Genomic DNA, 21,781 nt, shown 5'->3' with positions numbered 1-21,781 from the left:
GTTGGGTGAAAGACAGCAAGGGAAGAAAGCAAACTGAAGTTTTCTGTTTGATTATTTATTTAAATCATTGAAGAAAAAATCTTAGCAGTTAAACCGCTGCCTGCTGTACTTCTCACAAGTAAGTAGGTTGCACAGCTATCTACTCCTACCTCACTTTTCCCTCACTAAGACCACAGTGAGCTTTCTGAAACCTACGAGCACTAAAAGCGGATACAAAGGATCCAGGGGGCTGCCATGAATAGCAGTTGCTACAAAAGCTAAAGCCTAAAACTATGACTTAATAAAACAAGGTTAAAGTAACATCAAAATAAAAGGTAATTCTGGGGCTTGCTATGGTCAACAGATGCAGAATGTTTGCTGTGTCGTGTGTCACCCAGCTTTGCAGTTATTGGCTTCATTCAACAGCTGCTTTTTTTTAGCAGACTGTGTCTTGAAACTGTAGATATACCGTCGATGAACCTGGTCCTGTAGAGGACGTTGGCGTTGTTAAACATTCCGTCCTTCAAGGACACCACAAGGAACTACAACAAAACAGAAAGCTTCAAGTAAATGCTGCTGTCCAAATAAAGATGATAAAAACACAGGAAGCTTTTCAAAAAAGTGGATTTCTTTTAATTCCCTTTGATATTATCTTCTTAAAGAAAAAAATAGATACATTGCTCATTGAAAGCCTGATGGAGCGTGCTGGGTGAATGCACAAAGTCACAGCAGTTTCAAGAGCCTACCTGGGATTGTCTGAAGTGAGCGTGAAGCATCTGTCCAATATTCTGAGTATGAGAAAGGTCAAGGGCGGCATCCACTTCATCCAAGATGTAAATTGGAGCAGGTTTGAAGAGAAGGATGGCAAAGATCAAGGACAAGGCCACCAATGATCTAATACAGAGAAAGAGAAAGTTGTTTTGTGCTCTTGTTTGAGAGGCTTCATTAAAACAGTTGTCCGGGAGTATTAAAATGCAATCTGAGGAGCAGATTCACGCTGTGAGCTCTGGGGAGAGAAAGACAATAACAGCTGCTGCCAACAGCAAACAACTTTTCATTAGGAAATATGAAACCTTTTGCTAGAAACAGTGATTGTTACTTATTGTTTTATTGGCAGATCAGGTTGGTTGGGTTACAATCTCTCATCTAGATTTTTTTTTTCCTCTCCTACAGCACGAGGAGCTCTAAGGAAACAATTGGACTCATACAGATGAAGTGGATCACCCAAGAAAGGAAGAAGGCAGAGGCATCTGATCTGTTCTTTTTTATTTTTGCCTCATTTTTTAATATTCATGTTAGATCCTAGGCTGCCTTGTCCTCTGAATTTGAGGACCGCGACTTACTAAGGGAGCAGCTACATCCCATTTGTGGTGATCAAAATTGTAAGGGAAGGGTTACAGAAGCTCACTGTTCTTAAATCCATGGGCCTAAATTCTTCATGGCACAATTCTAGGGCCAGTGCCATTCAGCATTTTTCTCAGTGATCTGGATGCAGGGGTACAGAAGGCATCTCAGCAAGACTACCATGATACTGAACCAGGAGGAGCTGTTGACTCCCTGCAAGGACTAGAGGCCTTGCAAAGACATCTACACACACCAGACAATCAGCAACAGCACATAGTGTAAGGAGGACGCCGGGTGCTGCGCCTGGAGCGAAGCAATGACAGACACAGGCACAAACAGGGAGACAAGCAGCTGCAGAGCAGCTCTGAAGAGAGAGACCCATGGCTGCTGGTGACTGCAGGTTCAGCAGCAGCCAAGGTCATCTGCCTGACAGCCAGGAAGGCAAAGCCCATTGCGGGGTGCAACAACCACAGCACAGCCAGCCAATGAGCTGACACTCTCTCTACACGTAGTGGTGCTGCAGCCTCACTTTGAGGCCTTGTGTGCAGTGCTGGGTTGCATCGTACAAAGGATCTAAGGGTTCCTGAATCTGTTTCAAAATGTTACAATAAATGTGGTTCCATCAGGCTGGGAGTCATCCACAGCAATCATCTGCCCCTTCTGCCAGGTTTCTGCAAGCACAGGCTCCGTTGGCTCAGTCACTTCCCTACAGTAGTACTCTATTTTCCCCAAAAGACTGCAGCTCAAAGAAGACCAGAGCACTCAGTGTCAACAGTACCTATGCTACCCAGTTACTGCAGTTTTTCCATCACACATTTTTGTCAGCACTCCATGGAACAGAATCTTGTTGTTATATGCTAAGCTCCTCCTTCTTCAAAGTCAGGTTCTTCTTTGAGAGGAATTGAATCAATAGTTCTTTAAATATGAAGCCAGGATGGAAGAAGACAGTCTCTGACTTACTGTGGAAAAGACTGATTTCTTTTACATTATAGTTCTGAAGTATAATTGGCTAGACATACTATCTATATCCACAACTACAATGGAAAAAAGACAACAAAAAACAAACCAGTTTACCAACCTTTGACCACCACTGAGTTCCAGTAAGTTTTCCTTCCAGATGTTTCCTAAGCCAACCCTGAACTCCAGACCATCCAGGATGTTTTGATTTTTAGATGGTACTAACATAGCTTTGGCTCCTGGCAGAAGCATCGAGAAGATGGAACCTAAGTCCTTGTTCACCTAGAAGTGACACCAGGAAAGATGTATGAGCATGCTAAGAATCAAATGCACTTTTTTGTGTCCTGTTAACCAGGGAAATGGTTATGCCACACCTCAGATTTACCAGCTTCTAAATTGTGATTTCTACTGATTAACAGACTATGAAAAGCACAAGCACCTTGAAAAAGAGCATCCTCCCCACCACAGCTCCTCCTGAATAACGTAACCAGATGTCACATATTGAGAGGATGTTTTTAGAATAAACCTAGATTCAAAGCTAGATTAAAGACTAAAAGGTCAACGAACACATCCAAGAGTGTACTTATTCTATTACCTGTGACACTTTCAATACAAATCACTACATTTTGTTAAGAAGGTTTGTGTAACAAAAAAGCACTATTTCATCAGTAGTATCTTGAACACAGGTATTATGAAAACAGTTTTGAGCATTTTAAGCTACATGACTTGGCGTAGCCAATTTTCTCAAAGACCAAAGAGTACAAGTTCTCCTGGCAGAAGGGAAAACTTCTGTAATATTTCATGAGAGAACTAGTAAGAAAGCAATGTTTGGACAAATGAAACATAAGCTGTTGTTTTGTTCTAGTATTACGTAGCCTATCAGGCACAGAAACAGGAGCCCAGGTCCATGGACACAGATTTCATGCATCTATTACAGAGCCAGAATATTTTACCTGGCTTCTGTATGCCAGTAGCTTAACTTGTAAGTTTGTGGGCACTAAAAGAAAATGGTAGTTCTGTAAATTTGAGCCTGTCTCTACAGTTCTCAGAGAATTCATGCCCTACTCAAAAGTAAGCTTAAATGGACAAAACATAAGTTGCTACTCTGTAATTTAAATAATAGGCATGGGGATCAGTTCTAGAAAAAGACAAGATTTTTTCACATCAAAACAGTGATCTAAGATGAATCTGATCTTCAAGATAAAATACATGCTAAAATGATAAAATTAGATTTCAAGTAACATACCTTCTCCCAAGCAATGTGTAAAGCTCTATTCTTCTTTCGGTCAAGCTCTTCAATAGTTGCAAGAATTTTTATCTTGTCATTCTCTACAATTCTCTTTTTCTTCATTAAGTCATTGTACTTATCCAAGAAAAGTAATTTCAAAGCACAAAACAGAGGGAGTGTAATTGAGAAACAGAAAAATTAGTCACAAGATTGAAATCCAAAGCATTTGTTTAGCTGTACGCAGGATTTAATTTTTAGGGTATGTTTGCAAATTAAAGCACTAGAATTTCCAACACTTGGCAAAGGTGAAAACCAGTCTTACTCCAGAAGCTGCACTTTGTTTACAAGTTAATTGTGCTTCATTTCTCTTTCTGTATAGGAAAGGATACTAATGAAAGCACACAGAGAAAACAGGACAGTTCTACTCTATTAGAGATATTAGGTCAGTGAATCAGTCCTGAGACAAAACTGGAACACTCTCAGGATACACATGAATCTAAGACAATGCCAGAACACCTTCAAGGTATCTTGCTTCTTGTCTTGATCATGACAACGTATCTGATTCTTAGAGACATACTGTAACGGATACAAAGCCTGCCTAATGCTACTGCTGCCAGCTTAGAAAGGGCTGTGAAATGAAATTTTTGGTTTTATAAGTTATGTACAACTTAGTTTACTAGCACGCAAAGGTAACAGTTTAAAATATAAAACTAGTATGATCTAACAAAAAGCTGCTATCTCATGAAGATTACATTTAATTTTCAATGTATTTAGAAACAGAGTGTATGAAAATTAATGTAAAGCTATATTACAAATGCAATATACCCAAACTCTCAAATTTTTGAAGGTTAAAAGGTGGAACATTTACCCTCTCTTCTGCCTCAGAAAGCAAATTCATAGCTCTCATGTTCAAGGACTTCTCCAGCTTCTGTTTTTTTGTCAGCAGTTTCTGCAGCTTCTGACCTGCTTCTTTGGGATTGTTGGCTTTAAAGTCGTAAGGTGTGTCTGGCTGACCAAAAAGCTCTTTTTCTGAAGTTATCCACTTATACTCTTCCAGCAGTTTGTCCAGCTGTACACAAGAAGACATGCTGATGCTTCAGTTTATTTTTTAAATTCTCAATTAGAACAACAATGAAATCCAACCCACAACTATCTTAAAAAAAAAAAACAAAACAACAAAGCATCAATTCTTTCACTCCTGTGTAACATAGATGGATCCCTTCACCATGCTTCATGCTATTTCCAAGACCACAGAGGGATCAAGATTTGGGGGAAATTTTCATGTATACAGTTCCATCTTACTTAGAACATATTTTTCTCTATCTGTACTAAGCCATTGTCACTGAGCACCTGGGTTAGATTCTATAATTGGTTACCCAGTTTGTCCATAATGTCAGACTGTTTTCTGTTGGTTTTTTTGTTCCTCCATTGATCGCCTTCTGTAACTTAGTTTCTAAGAATCCACAACGATATGTTACAATTTATAGTTTCCACTCCACCTCTGAGGAAAATTTTCACATAAAGAGTTGCAAATAGAGCTTATTGTTAAAAAGGGCTATTTCCTTTGCCAAGGAAATAATCACTCTTGGACACAAGATTAAAAAAAAAAAAAGCACAATTCTGAAATACCGTGGAAGCAGCATCAGCAGACTCTTGTTGATACTTGCTGATGTTGTGTTCTAATGCATTAATGTTGAGCTGCAATTCATTATTTTGCCCTCTGTATTTCTCCATCTCTGCAGATTTGGCTTTAATATCTTTACTTTGTTCTGCCATTAATTCCTTTTGCTTGGCCAGCTCCTCCTCTGCTTTCTTTAGAGATTTCTGTTAAGAAAATCGGTTGGCTATTAACTTCCTACAGAAGCAGATGTTATATAATTGTAAGGCACAGTAGCAGAAAAAATTAACGCGTTAATAAAGTGGAAAAAAAAAAACCAAAACCCAAATCTTGTCAAAGCTAAACATAGTATAGCACCGTCAATAAAATAAAAATAAAATAAAATAAATTCACCATACAATTTAAGCTTTAAGGGATCCTCAGTAACATCAAAACTAATAACAAAACACAGTATTCACTTTTACCTTTGTCTTAACTGCCACAGCTTCCAAAGCTTTGACTTGCTCCTGCAAGGACACGATCGCTTGTTCTGCCGCCTCACCCTGCTGCTTATATGAGGCGTGCTCTTGTCTTAGCTGTTCAAGTTCCAGAACCAATGCATCAACTTCCTAGACAGATGTTTTCAGATTTATTAAGGTTATGTTTCAGTGGAAAGAATTAACATTCAATTTGATGGAATAAATAACGTAGAAGATAACACAATACTTGCTCTTCTGTTGAAGGGAGCAACACCACAAAAGCACCAGAAATTTTTACGGGTCAGTAATGACAGAGTAATATAAGTTGTGAAGTTGAAAGGATTGAAACTGCAGGAGAATAAAACTGACTTTTGGAAACGCTTGTGGCACTGAGCAAGTAAAAACAAACGTGAGATTTACCTGCTGCTTTTCTTTCATTTGTCTGCTTGAATCATCTGCTTTTTTCTTAGCACTATTTAGTTTCTGCTGGGCATTTTTTATTTCCTTCTCACGTTCTGAGTCTGCGTTTTTCATTTTATTCTCCAATTCCTTGTATTTTTCTTCCGCTTTCTTTTGGTTCTCTTCAGCTTTCTTTAATATCTCTTCACACTCCTCTGAATCAAAAGTACAGTATTAAGATAGAACAGCGCTCTTAGCCTTAAGCTTAGATCCTGGCCTCTCTCTGAAATAAGAGTCTAGGCTTCTAGGAAAAAAACAGGTTTTTTTTTCTCCAGTTTTTTTGAAATCACCTATTTCAATAATTCCTGAGATACTGCTACCAGTAGTATCTCAGGATGTAAGTACCAGTAATCACACAGATATAGGATTAAATGCATTTTAAAATGTCCCTACAGAAGCATTTTTTCCTTTTACTTCAAAGTATATGGAACCCTTAACAAGGACAAAACCTTTAGAAGGGCATGAAAAACCTTATCTGAACCCCACCTGTGTTTGCCAGCTATTTTCAAAGTTATTTTTTCCTTTGTCTGTTTGCTACTCAACTGCCAAATATGTTCTCTGCAATTATCTTTCAGTTGCAAGATAAACATATTTGTCTCACCAATAGTTTTCTTCAGAGCAAGCAGGTCTTCCTGTTGTTTGTGATAAGCACTTTGCTTAATCTTAGTTTGCAGAAGCTCTGCCTCTTCAGACTTCACCTCCCACTGCTGCTGTAGATGCTGGTACCTTTGAAGATAAATAATGATGTATGCTGATATAGTGAGGGGTAACCAGCATTTCAATTTCAAGTTGAAATAAGTACATATAGAAATGCTTATATTCCCATTCCAAAGTGATAGCTGTAAGTCACAGCAATGACAACTATAAAACAAATAAGCTTATATTTTATGGAAGACCAATAGAACTTAATAAAAATACAGGTAAGTAAATATATAAATTCAAATATGTCTAAAAGTAATTGTGAAGTTTGCAGATAAGTTTTATATTATTATTATATATTTAAATTTTAAATATTATACATTTAACTCATTGTTATGAAGCCCTGACAATATATTCTAAAAACAAATGCAACACAAGGCTTGGAAACAAATTGAAGCTCATGTTTTTCCAGCCAGTATAATAAGAAAATCGTTTAACAAACAAACAAAAAAAGAAGTAAATGAAAGCAAAACTAATTTCTTCCTTTTGGTCATGTTTTTGGAAATCTGCTATGACTCAAACCAATCTGGAAAATAATTCCAGCTGGTAGATACCATACTGTCCAACACTACCTACTCAGGGGATTTTTTTAGGACTGACTAAATATATCTTTTAAATTCTACTTTTAAAAACACAACTAGTAAAAAGGAATAGCTGAAAACTGAAACATACTTAAGATACTCTAACTTACATTCTTAGAGCAGTATCACTCAAATATTCAGACTCCTTCAGGATCTTTAAATTTCTTTGGGAGAATAGTAAGAATTATCACAAACTGAAATTCTTGAGGGGTATTACAAAATAAGGGAAATAAACAGGAGGAGATGGAAATCATGGTGCAACTAGAAAACTCTGACCTAATAGCTGTCAGAGAGAGTGGGACAAATCACACAATTGGAATATTGCAACTGAAGGCTACAAGCTTTTTTAGGAGAGATAGGCAGGACAAGAGTTGCCCTCTAGGTTAAGAAGTAGAGGGACTGTTAAGAGCTGCCTGAGAAACATCCATTACCAGCTTGAGAATTTACGTGTTTAAATTACAGAGCAGACTAGTAAATGACAGCTGGTGGTCAGGATCTATTGCAGCCCTCTGATCAAGGGTAGCCTGTTGACAAGGCCTTCCTGCTTCAGCTACAAGTGGTGTTGCACTCCCAGGCTCTTATCCTGATCGGGACGATCTCAACTATCCAGATATCCACTGGGAAGGAAATGCAGTGGGCTGCAAACAACTCAGGAGATTCTTCAAATCCATTGAGAACAACCTCCCGGTTCAGGAATTGGATAGACCAACCAAAGGTGAAGAGTTACTGAACCTGGTGCTCATTAACACAAAGGAGCTCATTAAAGAGCTAGGATAGAGGCAGTCTAGGCTGTAGCAAATATCCCTAGGCAAGTTTGTGATCTCAAGTACAGATCTAACAGGGTTGGGACCCTGAACTTCAGGAGAACTAACTTCAGCTGTTTGAGTAATAATTAGATGAGATCACCTGGGAAGCTATCCTTAGGGACATAACAGATCAGAGCTGGCAGCTCTTTAAGGGTGTCTTTCTTAGAGCAAGAGCTCTCCTTTCACAAGCATAAGAGATTGAGCAGAGGAGGAAGGAAAGCAGTATGGCCAAGCAAGGGCCTACTGGTCAAACAGGGAAAGAAGGAAAAGTACAGGCAGTGGAAGCAGGGATGTGTGGCCTGAGAAGAATACAGCAATATCACATGGACATACAGAGGTGCGACCCGGGAAGTCAATTTACAGATGAAACTAAACTTGGCAAGGAACATGAAAAGTAAGATGAAGAGATTCTACAGATACAGTGATCAGAAAAGACAGGCCAAGGAGAATGTACCTCTTCTAATAAACAAGAAGGGAGAACTGGCAACACAGAGAAAGCTAAGATACTGAATGAGTTCTTTGCTTTAGTCTTCACTGACAGTCAGACTTCCCATTCCTCTCATATATCTGAATGTTTGAGTGAGTGGTGAGCATGCAAAACCTGTCCCACTATAACAGAACAGAGAAGCTAAACACTAAATGTGTACAAGTCTAAGGGTGCCAATCAACATCCCAAGGTCCTGAAGGAGCTAGCTGATGAGGTTGCCAAGCTGCTCTCCATCATTTACAAAAAATCATGGTTGTGATCCAAGATTCCTGATGACTGGAAAAAGGGAAATTCATTCCCATATTTAAGAAAGGCAGAAAGAAACACCCAGGGAACTACAGGCCGGTAAGTCACATGTACCTGGGAAGATCATGAATCAGATTCCCCTGTAACAGATATTAAGGCAGATTTGAGGTGAGGTGATCTAAAAAAGTCAGCATGTCTTTACCAAGGACAGATCATGCCTAACCAATCTGGCAGCCTTCTATGATCAAACGATGGCATCAGCAGACAAAAGAAGGGCAAGAGATGTTATCTGCCTGGAGTTCTGTGAGGCCTTTGATTTGTTTCCAGACCACAGCCTTATCTGTAAATGGGAGACTCAGATTTGAAAGCAGATAAGGAATTGGTTGGACGGTTGCAACCAGAGAGATGTGGTCAGGGGTTCTATGGTCATGGAGAGCAGTCACAAGTGTTATCCTGTAGCACCCTGTTTTCAGACCAGTGCTCTTCATTGCATAGTGGAATCGTGTACACTTGTATGGGAACTGCTGAATCACGGCCTGAACCACTGATTGGTCACCTGAGGTGAGCACCTAGTCAGCCACAGGGGCACAGGTGAAGGTGATATACCTGTGTGAGTGGAAGGGGTGGAGCCTGGCTCCACCTCTCCCAAACCCCATTTAAGGGCTGACCACCACCAGGGAAGGATCTTTTCTTGGAGATCTCTCCCACGTGGAGTCCCCTGCGAGCCTTGTCATCCTGAAGGTGAGCCATCCTCTCTTTTGTATTATTTGTATCCTATCTATATAGAACTACTCAAAATATACCATCACCTATAAAATTTCTTTGTGAAGTACCATCCTTGGGAGTTATTTACCCCACAACACTATCAGCAAGCGTGCTGGTAACATCAAGCTCAGTGGTGCAGTAGACAATAGAAAGAAGGAATGCCATCCACTGCAACCTGACATGTCTGAAAATACACCAGTCACAACAGAGGAAATATTCTAGACAGAGGAATCATTATTTTCTAAATATTTAATTCTCAACAAGTCCTACCCTCCCCACAGATTATTTATTTACACAAAATGTCTTTATAGCAATATAAGAAAAACAACAAGACATTTTTACACTGCAAACCTTACTTTTCAGCCGCATTCTGAAAGTTTGCCAGCTCTTTCTCTACAGCTTCAAGTTCAAATGTCTTCATTTTGAGTTTGTCTTCAGATTCTCTCAGTGTTTTAAGTTCAGACAATATAGGGGTAACACGAGAGCTTGCACCTGTTCAGAGAAAGAAAGAGCAAAGTTAATCTAATAGGAATTATATTAACAGGCAAATGGTGAATTGTAAAAGTTGGCTACGAAGCAGGTTTAGTTAGAGATTTGTTTTCGTCACAAAACAAAAAAATTACTAAGCTATCATTCTCAGTGGAGAGACTACAATTTAATTTTGTGACATCAAACAATTTCACATAATGTCATGTATTAATTTACCTCAAATTAATTACGAAATGCTCCAAGAAATGCTTGAATTCAAACCCTTCCTTACAATCTCTTCCAGGATTCAATAGCCAAATAAGTATCTAATATATATATATAAACTCTACTATGCTAATAGTTTTTCATTTCTTTCTTAGTCTAACTGTAGACATACCTCAGTGTACAACCACTATACCTTTACTCAGAGATGACATTATCTCAAGTACAAGTTTATGCAAAAATGACTCTTTCAATTTTTAGAAGTATGCAGAACAGTAAAGAAATAAAAATAAAGAATTAGTATATGAATAAAAAATAGTAATTGCCTCCACTAAGGGTGCCCTGAGGGTCAAATATTTCTCCTTGAAGTGTAACAGCTTTTTTCATTATTCTTTTGTCAAAAGTCACTTTCTTAGCCTTATCCATGTTGCTACAGACCAGCGTTGTGCCAAAGACATATTCCATTGCCTTCTGTAGCTCGGAATCATAATCAATTAGAGAAATGGCTATATGCACGTCAAGATGACCAATCTAGAAATAAAGTGAAATGCAATTAGTATGCCTTAAGTTACAACAATCTTATCTCGATAGAAGTGATTTCTAAAAGCATCGTTGCATTTTAAAACATAATTTCATTTAAAAGCAAGACAATTAAAATCCATCTAAACATTGGACATCTCAAGGATACAGAGGGGAAAAATAATTAAGAAACGCTCAAACCCTACAGGAATAGTATGGCTGTTATACTATGCTACAAAAAATTAAGAAGACATACAAGAAAAATATAGTAATTATTTACATACCAGTTTTTTGGCCAGTGTGATGATTTCACATCCAATACACTTGGCTGAAATTTTGCTTAGTGGAATGATGGTGTACCGATGCTTTAGTTGACCCCTTTCTAAAATCTTTTTGCCAGTAGCCTAGAATGAGAAAAGCTATCTTTCAGAGAACATCTGAATATTAAGACAATATGGCATTCCAATAGCACCATTTCATCAACAGTATCTACATATGATAATTCTGACTTTTAACAGGTACACAGGACCAAATTGCCTTTCAGGCATTAGGTCATTAAACACATGCTCGTCTAGTGACGCACATACCTCTGTGTCCACAACAATGTTATAAAGCTTTCCTCCAGCCACTGCTTCTATGGCTTTTGCTGTGGATATATCTTTCACGGTGACAAGAGTTACAACAAGGCCTTTCACACGTTTGGGATTCCAATTTTTTTCTGGATTTCTTAAAAAAACAAAATCAGTTACGATAACCACGTTTGGTTCTCCTTCTGACATCTTCAAAAACTATACTAGAAACTAATATTGTTTATAGTGGTAGAAGAAACTCTACTTCTATCAGACAAGATAAACAGGAAATTATTAATTTAACTACTTTACAGCAAGAGACTTCCCAGTAAAATGTCAGTTACAAAGCCAATTTTAGCATGATTTCTTCACACAGTTCTCAACTGGTTATAGTCCAGGTTCTATTATTAGCACAGCTACAGGAATATGCCCAGGTTGATTTTACCTAAGAAAACAAATCCAACGATACATATATTTGGAGGAGGACAGATACAACACTGACTTCCACAAAGCAAGTTTATTCACAGATCTCAGACAGGACTGAAAATCAATGATAATATTTTTGCAGGTTAGACTGCTGTATTACTAAAATTTCAGCTAATGACTTAACAACTTGCAGCACCACATTATATAACTTTTAAATTCATATTATTTTAAGACCAGTATCCTCTTCCCTACTGCCCATTAATTCAGCTAGTATTTCATGACTTTACTAACCCGTTCTCTTGTCTCAGACAGGCAAAACATTATTCACTAACAATAAGAGAAAAACAACAGCCAAGAAATTGATGGAACAATTCTTAAAGTCTCATAATTCATGTATAAAACGCACCAAACAGCACTTTAAAATGTATTTCAGGATGACACTGAGATCTTACCTGTACTGAAACTGTAGATAAGGATGCTTTGCTGTTATACTTTCACACAGTACTCTCAGAGAACTGATTTCAGAACTCAGTATCTTCTTTTTTGCTACATGGACTTCTCGTTCTGTATCTACAGCATAAAAACATCCAGAATACAAAAACATAGTAGTAGTTTAAAAATTAGCATTCTGTTCTGTTTATATACATACATAGGAAACAGCTAATTGAAATAAAACTTCTAAAATTGTTTTAAAATTTCAATTTTAGACAAATGTTAATATTGTCTTTCACAAAATGAAAGGCACAAAGAGTAAGAAGTATAATGTTATTCCCTAAATAGGAGATGAAATGAATTCAGGGTTATCAATATACACTTTTGTGTATCTTCTGCAACAATTATTACCTGGAATAAGATACAACATTTATGAAGTTTTATACAGGGAAAAACAGGAAGGAACAGGAAAGCTGGTCATTTCCCAAGTTTAAGCTTAAGCTTTGTAAGTGTTAGCTTGCAGTACTTAAAACTGAATCATTTCAAATTACTTCCTCTGTGATTTTGACCAGATAAATTTCCTCATGTGTGAAAACAGTATAGTTGTTTTTCCCATTTCTCCTATATTCCTTCCCAGATCCCCACAAAATTATGCAAAAGTCTATATAAAAACCTTCATATCTCAGCTTTTTTATTTCATCCTCTATTTTTTCTTTTTCTCTTCTGATAGCTTCAAATGCTTCTTGGTCTTCCTTGTATCCTCTATCCATCTTTTTAATTTTGTCTTGTTTTGCTTTTAGCTCCTGCTGTGTGTATTTCAACTTCATTTGAGCCTGCAAGGAATAAGAAAACGTGGAACCAGAAGATATTTAGGAATAATCTTTGGCAACAGATTTAGAACATATGTACCCAGCCAGCTTCTCCCTTAATTTGTAAAAATCCCCACTGTTTGCAAGAATAGTAAATAGCAGCCTTGGCCCTTAAAGCTGAAGATATGGGTGATCTGGATATAAAAGCAAAAAATATTTCGGACGGGGTTTCTGGGTACCAGCACTCTTGGTCTGTACATGCTGATGAGACACAGCTATCTTGTTAGAGGAAATATTTTATTTGTAACCTGGTGAGATGGACTGAGAGGGCTTCAAACTAAGATGGATGAGGAAGGGAGACTGCATTAGGAACAGTGAGGTGTGTCAGGGATGGTGTATCACTGTATATGTCTGAGGGTGGCAAGGCTAATGGAAGCACCTGTGCTGCTCCAGGGAGCGTTGTGGGTTCTGAACACAGATGAAATACCAGTGCATGCAGCATGTGAAAAAAAAAAAACTGACACAAGACCAATTCCCAGATCAACAATACCATTGAGAGATTTGGTGGGATGAATTCCAAGACTGGAATGCTAGGATGGAGGGTTACTGATTATTCAGTACTAGCTGTCTACTGTCGTGGTTTTATGACTTCTGTTATCAGTGTTCCACATCATAACATCATGTAGTACACTGGGAGTTAAAGAGTTAATGCTCCAGCTCCATGGATGGTCAATAGTTCTGTGTATACCTGTCTCAGAAGAGAACTACAAACCCCAGAGGACTTTGCATCTCTGTTCTGTTACCATTTTCCACTCACAGGGAAAGATAGAAACTGCTGGCAAGTCATGAGATCCCTCTCTTCCCAGCTGTGTGTGCACTCCCCAGGTGTCTTGCCTTCAGCATTAGAATAAGGCCTTCGGTTTTTGGACACCCTCTCTCTCATTTTATTTGATTTATTAGCTTCTATTCCAATTAATGTTGCATCACTATGCATTACACTGTGTTATTTTGCATTCTGGTAACTCATTTAGTAAATTAGCTTTCCTCCTCAGATGGCTGCCGCTGTTGTGTTTTTAAGCCCATCTCTCTAATCTTTCCCCTTTTTCCTTTCCTATGGCATAGGATTGTGGGTCCCCCTGCCCCATTTGTCATAGAACTGGGCTGAACTGCCCCGCAAACTGTTGACAACCACCTATAGTCCAGCTAACCTATAGAGAACTGGGTGAAATTTCTGGATCAGTTACGCCATTAAGGGTGATTATAAATTCCCAGACAAACAGGGAACACAACTCTCTCACAACAGCAAGCTCTAAAAATTCCTAAAGTATGATGAAAGTAACTTCCTGCTGCACATTCTGAGTAAGCCAGACAGGAAAAGTGCCCTCCTACATCTGTCATTCGCAGCATTATCAACTTGGGTTCACCAAGGGCTGGGCGCAGCAATCCTTGAGGCTCCCATCCAAGCTAGGACCCTATATCACTTTCTCCCCTTCTATGATAACCTGCTTAGTGGGCAAAGGGAAGGCAGTGGATGTAATCTTTCTGGATTTCAGTGAGGACTTTGATACTGTCCCTCACAGTACCCTGTACAAACTGCTGAATGTTAAGATGCCAGTGCCGTTCAGCATTTTTCTCAGTGATCTGGATGGAGGGGCACAGAAGATATAGAAGATACTCTACACGTAGTGGTGCTGCAGCCTCACTTTGAGGCCTTGTGCGCAGTGCTGGGTTGCATCATACAAGAAAGATATTACTATACTTGAAGAGCAGGGCAACGAAGCCAGTAAAACTGCTAGAAGGATGTGGACACTTGCAAAGTCTGGTCTGGAAAAGAGAAGGCTCAGGGAGGTTGGATGACTTTAAGAAGATTTGTGTGAAGCTTGATGAGCTTTGAGGTCTGTTCTAACCCATGCCATTCTATCATTCTATGAACTATTCCACTGTACTTCCTGGATACAATAACCTGCATTACCACATGCACAGTACCAAAGACAGAGAAGAAGCAAAGCAAAATATTACGGTACAGAGAAACCCTTGTTACTTTCCCCAAAAGATTTTTTCCATAAGTGTGTCAAGGAAGGTGTGGGAATATAAAAAGTATATTTAGAGCTGCAGCTGTGGAACAGGATAAACAGCATGAGAAAGGAAGGCTGAGAACCAAGGACACTCCCAGAAGAAGAGGAAAACAAGTTCAAGTAAGCTGCATGATGGCAGGCCCTAATAGGAGGAAGAGTGCATGGTTTGGGAAGATTCACAGCCCTGACTGGATAATTGCCTGTATGCATGGTTAAGGACTGTTCTGGGAAGTTACATTGTTCATATGTAAGGGCAGGTGGGAAAGTTACAAGAGAGAAATTGTGAAAGTATATAAGGGATGTTAAAACCTGTAATAAACGATTTGGATCGTTTACATCTGAGTCCGTGCCTGAGACACTGCAGGAAGGTGCACCTTCATCAACAAAAATTTAAATTCCAACATCAAAATAGCCACAGCAAGTTTTCTGCCTTATCATGTGTTTCACTAATGTGACTAGCATAAAATGTAATAGGGAAATTCCTCCCAAACTCTCTGTTCAGACACATCTGATTTGAAATACTTTAATTTCCTATTCTAAGCTTCCTATTCTACACTGTCAGTCATCTGTATCATGTCTCCAATACCAATTTCTGTGCTTCCTCAAGGCAGTGTTGTAGCTTTTCCTTGTATCAGCCCAAGGATTTTCTTAAACAGCCTGCTTAGTAAATAAAAAAATAAAAAATAAAAAACCTTGTCTTAATGCCTGTGCCAAAATACCTTGCATAGATGTTCTACAAATTTTTGCAACAGTGCATGCATCAGAAGAGCTTGGACTCTTACCTGTTTAGCCTCTGTTACTGCTTTGCTAATCTCATTTTTCCAGGTCATCATCTGGTCAGCAAGAGAAGTTCCTTGATCACTGGTGCCACTAGACAGGCCAGTGGACACAGCATTAAGATGCAGTTGCGCTGTGGCTAAAGCTTCTGCATCTTTTTCACTTTCCTCCTGTAAATCATTTAGTCTTTCCTGTATCTTCTTTATTTCCTTTTCCTTTGATGTGAGTGCTTTATATTCCTTTAGCAAAAAACAGCAATAACAAAACACAAATCAAAAAAAACAAGAAAAACAAAAACAAGTCCTATTAACTTAAATTTATGTTGGTAAGATAGATGCACAGCTGTGATTAGTTTCATTAATAAAGCTTTTTAAACCATTTGTCAGCCTTTTTTGATTTCACAATCTGAACATATTTCAAGTGTGCACTTGCCCCAAGAGGACACTCAATGCAACATCTACAGAAAAAATGAAATAGAGGAAGAAATGATAACTGCTCAATTAGGAAAAACAGCTCACTGTAAAGGATTTTGTGATCCTATTGTAATAGAAACGAATTAAACATCCAGAATATGAAGCAGATGTTTTTCTTTTAATAGCAGGTTTCCCAAATGCAGCTGGGATCTCCTCCCAAAACTGAAACAGATATCAACAGTAGAGAGCTGGACTTCCTTCATAAATACATCATATTTGTTTTTAGTGGTTGTCTACTACCTGTGGCACGCAAATCAAGTAACACCATCATTTGTTTCTGAATTCTTGATGCCATTCTTTCCAATCAACTCCAAAGAGGTAAGGAAAACCTGCTGTCCCTGCTCACTCTGAATTGCATCAGTAGAAATTACAGTGGAATTACATCAAAGAAAATCTTACACAAAGGGCTTACCTCCTCCATGATTTTCACCAATTCTTTACGCTTATTCTCTTCATTGTTTAAGTTCTGCGTCTTGTGATCAAGATCACTGTGTGCTTTAGCATCAGCTCTTTGGAGTTCTGAAAGAGTGACTTCCAGTGAATGTAACTTAGTACCAAATTCCTACAAGCAGAAACAACAGAAATGTGTACAATTATTCAATATTTACGATTTCATCTTCTGTTCATGCTACGCACAGGAGATGCATGTCTGATGAAGCAGACAGACTCAAAAAAATTGACTAGAACATCTCTTCCCACAGAAATCCAAACCAATTTGAAGCCACTGATAGCACTCAAATGTAGTTAGAGGGATGTCGTCCCTGTAGAGGAAGTGTAGGAGTTGCATTTATGCATGAAAAAATGCTGTGGGGTACTCCATACATAACCAAATTTTCTACCTCCATAGCTGAGGTCACTAGTGATTTTTGTATTTCCCACTTCAAGTTCATTTCATATGAAACAGACAAAAAATAAAAAGAAAAAAATCCAATAAAGTTTTCCACTAAATGCACAGAGTGGAAATGTGAGGGAAAAATTTTATCATCTTCAGTTATTACTTAGTCTCATTTTAGTGCCTGACAAAATTATCCAGATTTTTCGAGGAATTACTGAATAGGACTCTGATCCTTGCAGAAGTCTCTCAGCTTGGGTTATGATTTACAGCAGTTGGAAATAAAGTATTTCAGACTTTGAAACTTAATAGTAATGCCTGTTATGGAACGGCTAATGATGAGTGAGCAGTACATAATCTAAACAATCCATCATAGGAATAATAAAATCAAAGTGTGCATTATCTACAAATAAAATTTCCTTCACCTATACCTCCTTCTATTAATAATTTCAGATGAACTTATTTACAGTGTGTTCTCACTTACCTTATCATTTTTCTTTTCCATTTCTGCTATTTGTTGTCCAAGTTCCTTTATCTCTTTCTCATTCTCTGCCATTGATTCCAAGATCTTCTTCTTATTTACCTGTGCTTCCTTCAAAGCATGAGCAGAATGATGTTTCATCTCTTCAGCATGAACATACTGAAAAGCTACATAGATGCGTCTTAAATTCTCCACTTCTCGTGTTATTTTCTGGTATTCAAGATACGACACTCGTGCCTGATAATATATAGATTAAAAAAAAATTAAAATTGAGTGGAAAAAAATTAGAGTAGTACTCTTATAGAAAACTTACAAGCATTTCTACTGAGATTACTATTAGATAAGAGGAAAGACACCCTGTGCTACATAATATTCCATACGGTACACTGCAAACTTACTTAAGAAAATCTTAGTTAAATCACAGACAAAGCTATATTTGTACAGTTGATTGTATAATAGAAACTCCACTTGAGGCAAGTTTAAGAACTAAGATAAGTATTTGACTTCCATGTTTTCTACTCTCATTTGCCTTTTTCTCTATATTTTCCTCTCCCAGATTTCTTGCAGTTCCTGCAAACTACACTCTGTATTTGGACAGATGATAAATTTTTTATATCCTAAAAGATTCTATGAAGGCTGAAAATATCATGCCTCATCTTCCACACACTAATTCAACATAGTTGAAAGTATTTCTTCAGTTCTTTAAAAGACTCTTACCACTTTTCTAAGTATTCCATACCTCTTTCAGTTTCTCTAGAGTTGGACTGATCTCCTCAGCTATGACCTGAAATACAAACCAGAACATTAGTATTCAGATTTTTAAAACTCACGTAGCATTAATACATACTCATGTAGAAACACATACAGAAATGAAAGTCTGCAAGTCAAAAATAAAAAACACACTGAGCTAGTTATTCAGTATCATTAGCAAATGTTCCCACATAGTACCAACCCTTCGAATTTCATTCAGTTTGGCTTCCTTCTTCTCTATGGTTTTATGGGCAGACATTTTCTTGCATTCATACATCCTAGTACCAGCTGCTTCCTCAATCATAGCTAGAATCTAAAATAAAATAATTTGACAAAATTTTGGTGATTTTTATCATGACACATTGGTTCAATCCAAATCAAGTTGAACATATTATATTTCTAGAACACTTATCCAGAAAAAAATATATATATAAATATTAATTTCTCTCACCTCTACTGGCTTCATATTTAGAACTTTAGTAATTTGTCCCTGGATAGAGAAAGAAAAAAGGAGAGTTATGATTATGTATCACCCTACAGTAGTAAAAAATACATTCAAAACCACATTCTCAATGTATACACTTTATTACAAGTGCTAAACATTTTCTTTTACTGTAAAGATAAGTTAGTTTCATAAATTGCTTTGTTCTAGAAATGTCAAGAGAACTAACAAGTCCTTTCCTCAAGCAGCAAGCTTGAAATGGCCTTCAGAGCTTCCACATTATTTCTTATATCCGAGTAAAGTGGTATTGTATTTATTTTGTTCTGGTAGTCTTACTGACTTCCTGATTTCAAATAACTTCTTAATTATAAATTGACTGCTTGATAATCTGGCTTATTTGTAAAGGAGTGTAGGGCAGGGAATAAAATGGGTGCTAAACTGATCTTTTTTGAGAAATAAATAACTAGGACAACTCCATTTGAAGTAAGTAAATTCTACTGTTTTGCTATTCCATGAACATCTATCTATGGTTGATTTTCTATCTATGGTTGATTTAGCTCCTCTATTAACGCTTACAATAGTTTTGTAATTTGGTCAGCTCATCTTTTTCTAAGTGGGACTTAAGAAAGCAAGTATATTAACTTCATACAAAATACTGTCTAACAAGAAATACAGCTAAAAAAAAATCTAAGCTACTGAATAGATACTTGATTTTCACTTGAAAGTTGATTTTCTTTAGTAAAAGAAAAAGTGTTAATCCACTAGTATTCTTTCTGAATTTTAGAGAGGTAGGCATAATACCTGCATGATGAGGAAGTGAGGGTTATTGACATTGAGTCCAACAGAACAGAAAAGATCCTGCACGCGATTGTTGGAAGCATTCACACCATTGATAAGATACTTATTTCGACCTCCAACAACAACCTAGACAAGGAAAAGAAACAGAAGCTTCAAGTGATTTAAAAGTGGCTTGATATTACAAGACCAAATAATTAAATGAATCAAAATATCAGAGCAAATTCCATATATTCCCACTTTGTGTGCACATACCATACAGAACACAAAAACAGATCTTGCAGATACTTCAAAAGTCTTTTCAGTCCTAACTGAAGCTTTAAATAAGATCAGTTACAGAGGGTGAAGATATGTTCAAAACAAGAAATTCCTAAACTATGCAGGTTTTCTTATAAAAGTTCCATGTTTTGGAGACAATTCAAGATGAAGTTTAGAAATGAAGAAGAAAGCCACGAGATAGAAAGTTAGAACTTACTAGGAACATCACTTCACTGCTACCATGCTTTTACATAACTCCATAGAAAACATTAGTAATATACTGCATCTAATTAAATTACTCTTATCTCCCAAGTAATTACAATTTTTAATCTAGTACACTGGTTCCACTTCTATGCTTTTTGTTACTAACACAGTAGAAATATTGCCACAATTGCAAAAACTCAAGGACTTGAAAAACTCTTGAAAAAACCCTTTTCCTCTTGAAAAGTTACTCTGTTTAATACAGTAAAAACGTATGCAGCTTTCTGAGCCAATATATGTATATTAAGTGCTCACCTGCCTGGTGACGATGATCTCATCGTTATTTTCAAATCCCAGTGGACTCTGTTTCTTGTCAGAATTATCAAATGTGATAGACACAGTTGCTTTATTAATTCCAGCTTGACCATTTTTATAAACTAAATCATGGAGGCTTGAAGCTCGCACCTAAATGTGTGGAAAAGATCAATAAACTTTTAAAAGAAATCAAACCACTGCTGTGCTCTTCTATTTTGGCAAGATGAATGAATACTCTAGAGGTTTATCTATAAAGCTGAAAATTTAGGGTAAAGAGAGGTACCAGAAAAGCAAGATGCTAGTGCATCTAGCAACGGCAGAATGTTCAAGTTTTAGTGAGCCAGAACTTGCCAACTGTTTCTATGTGACATTTCTGACAAAAAAAAGGAGTGGATTTTTAAAAAAAAATAAAAAACTAGTTCAGCCACTAGTACCTTCACATAAAGAACATCTATCATTCCTAATGCAGTGCACTAGTAAAAGAAACAAAGTCTTCCTTGGAGGCCTGCTGGATTAACCTAGAGTTAGAACAGGCAAGAAAATCACCTTAGGGCAGCAATTAGAATTGGTCTCAGCATGTGCAATATATATGAATATATATATATGTATTTTTTTTTTTTAAGTAACAAATGAGCCATAACTTTAGACAAAAACTCACTACAATAAACGACTTTTCCTCTTTTTTTTTTTTTGTTCGTTTCTTCTCAGGAACATCTTGATCAAATTCCAAAGACCTGATGTGGAAGTGCAGAATTTTATTGAAAGTGCACAAGTTGGTGCCTTTAGCTTCAAAAGCATTTAAGCTTCAGGCTGCTGCCCTTTAGTGGATATTTTTAGCTTAAATTAAGAAGCCTTAAGCCTCTGCACTACTGCAGCAAATTGATGTAATTAATTCAAACTTTAAAAGAATAAGCAAAATTGGTTTTGCATACTGAAGAATCCAAACAAATAACTTTTTTTTTTTTTTTTTAACAGGAATAACACTTCAGGTCTACATTAACACTGGGTTTTGCTCAGGAGACTGAAATGAAAGGTTAGTGACATAAAGGAGACCTGACTTAAATTTGCCCTCTCTCTTTACCTGAGATAGATTGGAGATGCCCAACAGGAAGCAGATAGAGTCCAAGATGTTGGACTTGCCACTACCATTCAAGCCAGTAATAGCATTGAAGAGAGGATCAAAATCACGGATTTCTGTCCTCTGAGCATAGGATTTAAATCCTTCAAGTATAATCGACTTGATGTACATCCTCTTTCAGCTGTCGAGTCCACAGGCTGGCGCTTCTACCAAGCGAATAACGGAAGGACAG

General features: G+C 37.4%; 1 protein-coding gene across 1 annotated transcript; it reads right to left on the bottom strand.

Annotated features, from left to right (window-relative positions):
• Window positions 1-312: 312 nt before the first annotated feature.
• Window positions 313-21,748, bottom strand: SMC2 (structural maintenance of chromosomes 2). Its single transcript, XM_065747086.1, has 24 exons — window positions 21,553-21,748; window positions 20,472-20,621; window positions 19,704-19,826; window positions 18,912-18,950; window positions 18,663-18,773; window positions 18,450-18,494; window positions 17,714-17,947; window positions 16,810-16,959; window positions 15,930-16,163; window positions 12,937-13,096; window positions 12,284-12,401; window positions 11,424-11,562; window positions 11,121-11,240; window positions 10,644-10,848; window positions 9,984-10,119; window positions 6,645-6,769; window positions 6,005-6,198; window positions 5,591-5,734; window positions 5,138-5,332; window positions 4,377-4,577; window positions 3,527-3,643; window positions 2,402-2,562; window positions 726-873; window positions 313-521 (listed from the first exon to the last, which is right to left on the bottom strand). Exons 1-24 carry the CDS (start codon window positions 21,718-21,720, stop codon window positions 399-401), a joined length of 3,540 nt encoding a protein of 1,179 aa, XP_065603158.1. The 5' UTR covers window positions 21,721-21,748; the 3' UTR covers window positions 313-398.
• Between the last annotated feature and the right edge of the window lie 33 nt (window positions 21,749-21,781).

Source organism: Cyrtonyx montezumae, unplaced genomic scaffold (assembly GCF_038088225.1).
Source record: "Cyrtonyx montezumae isolate F1298 unplaced genomic scaffold, pur_monq_1.0 scaffold_41, whole genome shotgun sequence".
NCBI classification, from domain to species: Eukaryota; Metazoa; Chordata; class Aves; order Galliformes; family Odontophoridae; genus Cyrtonyx; species Cyrtonyx montezumae.
This window is presented reverse-complemented; position numbering and strand designations above follow the sequence as displayed.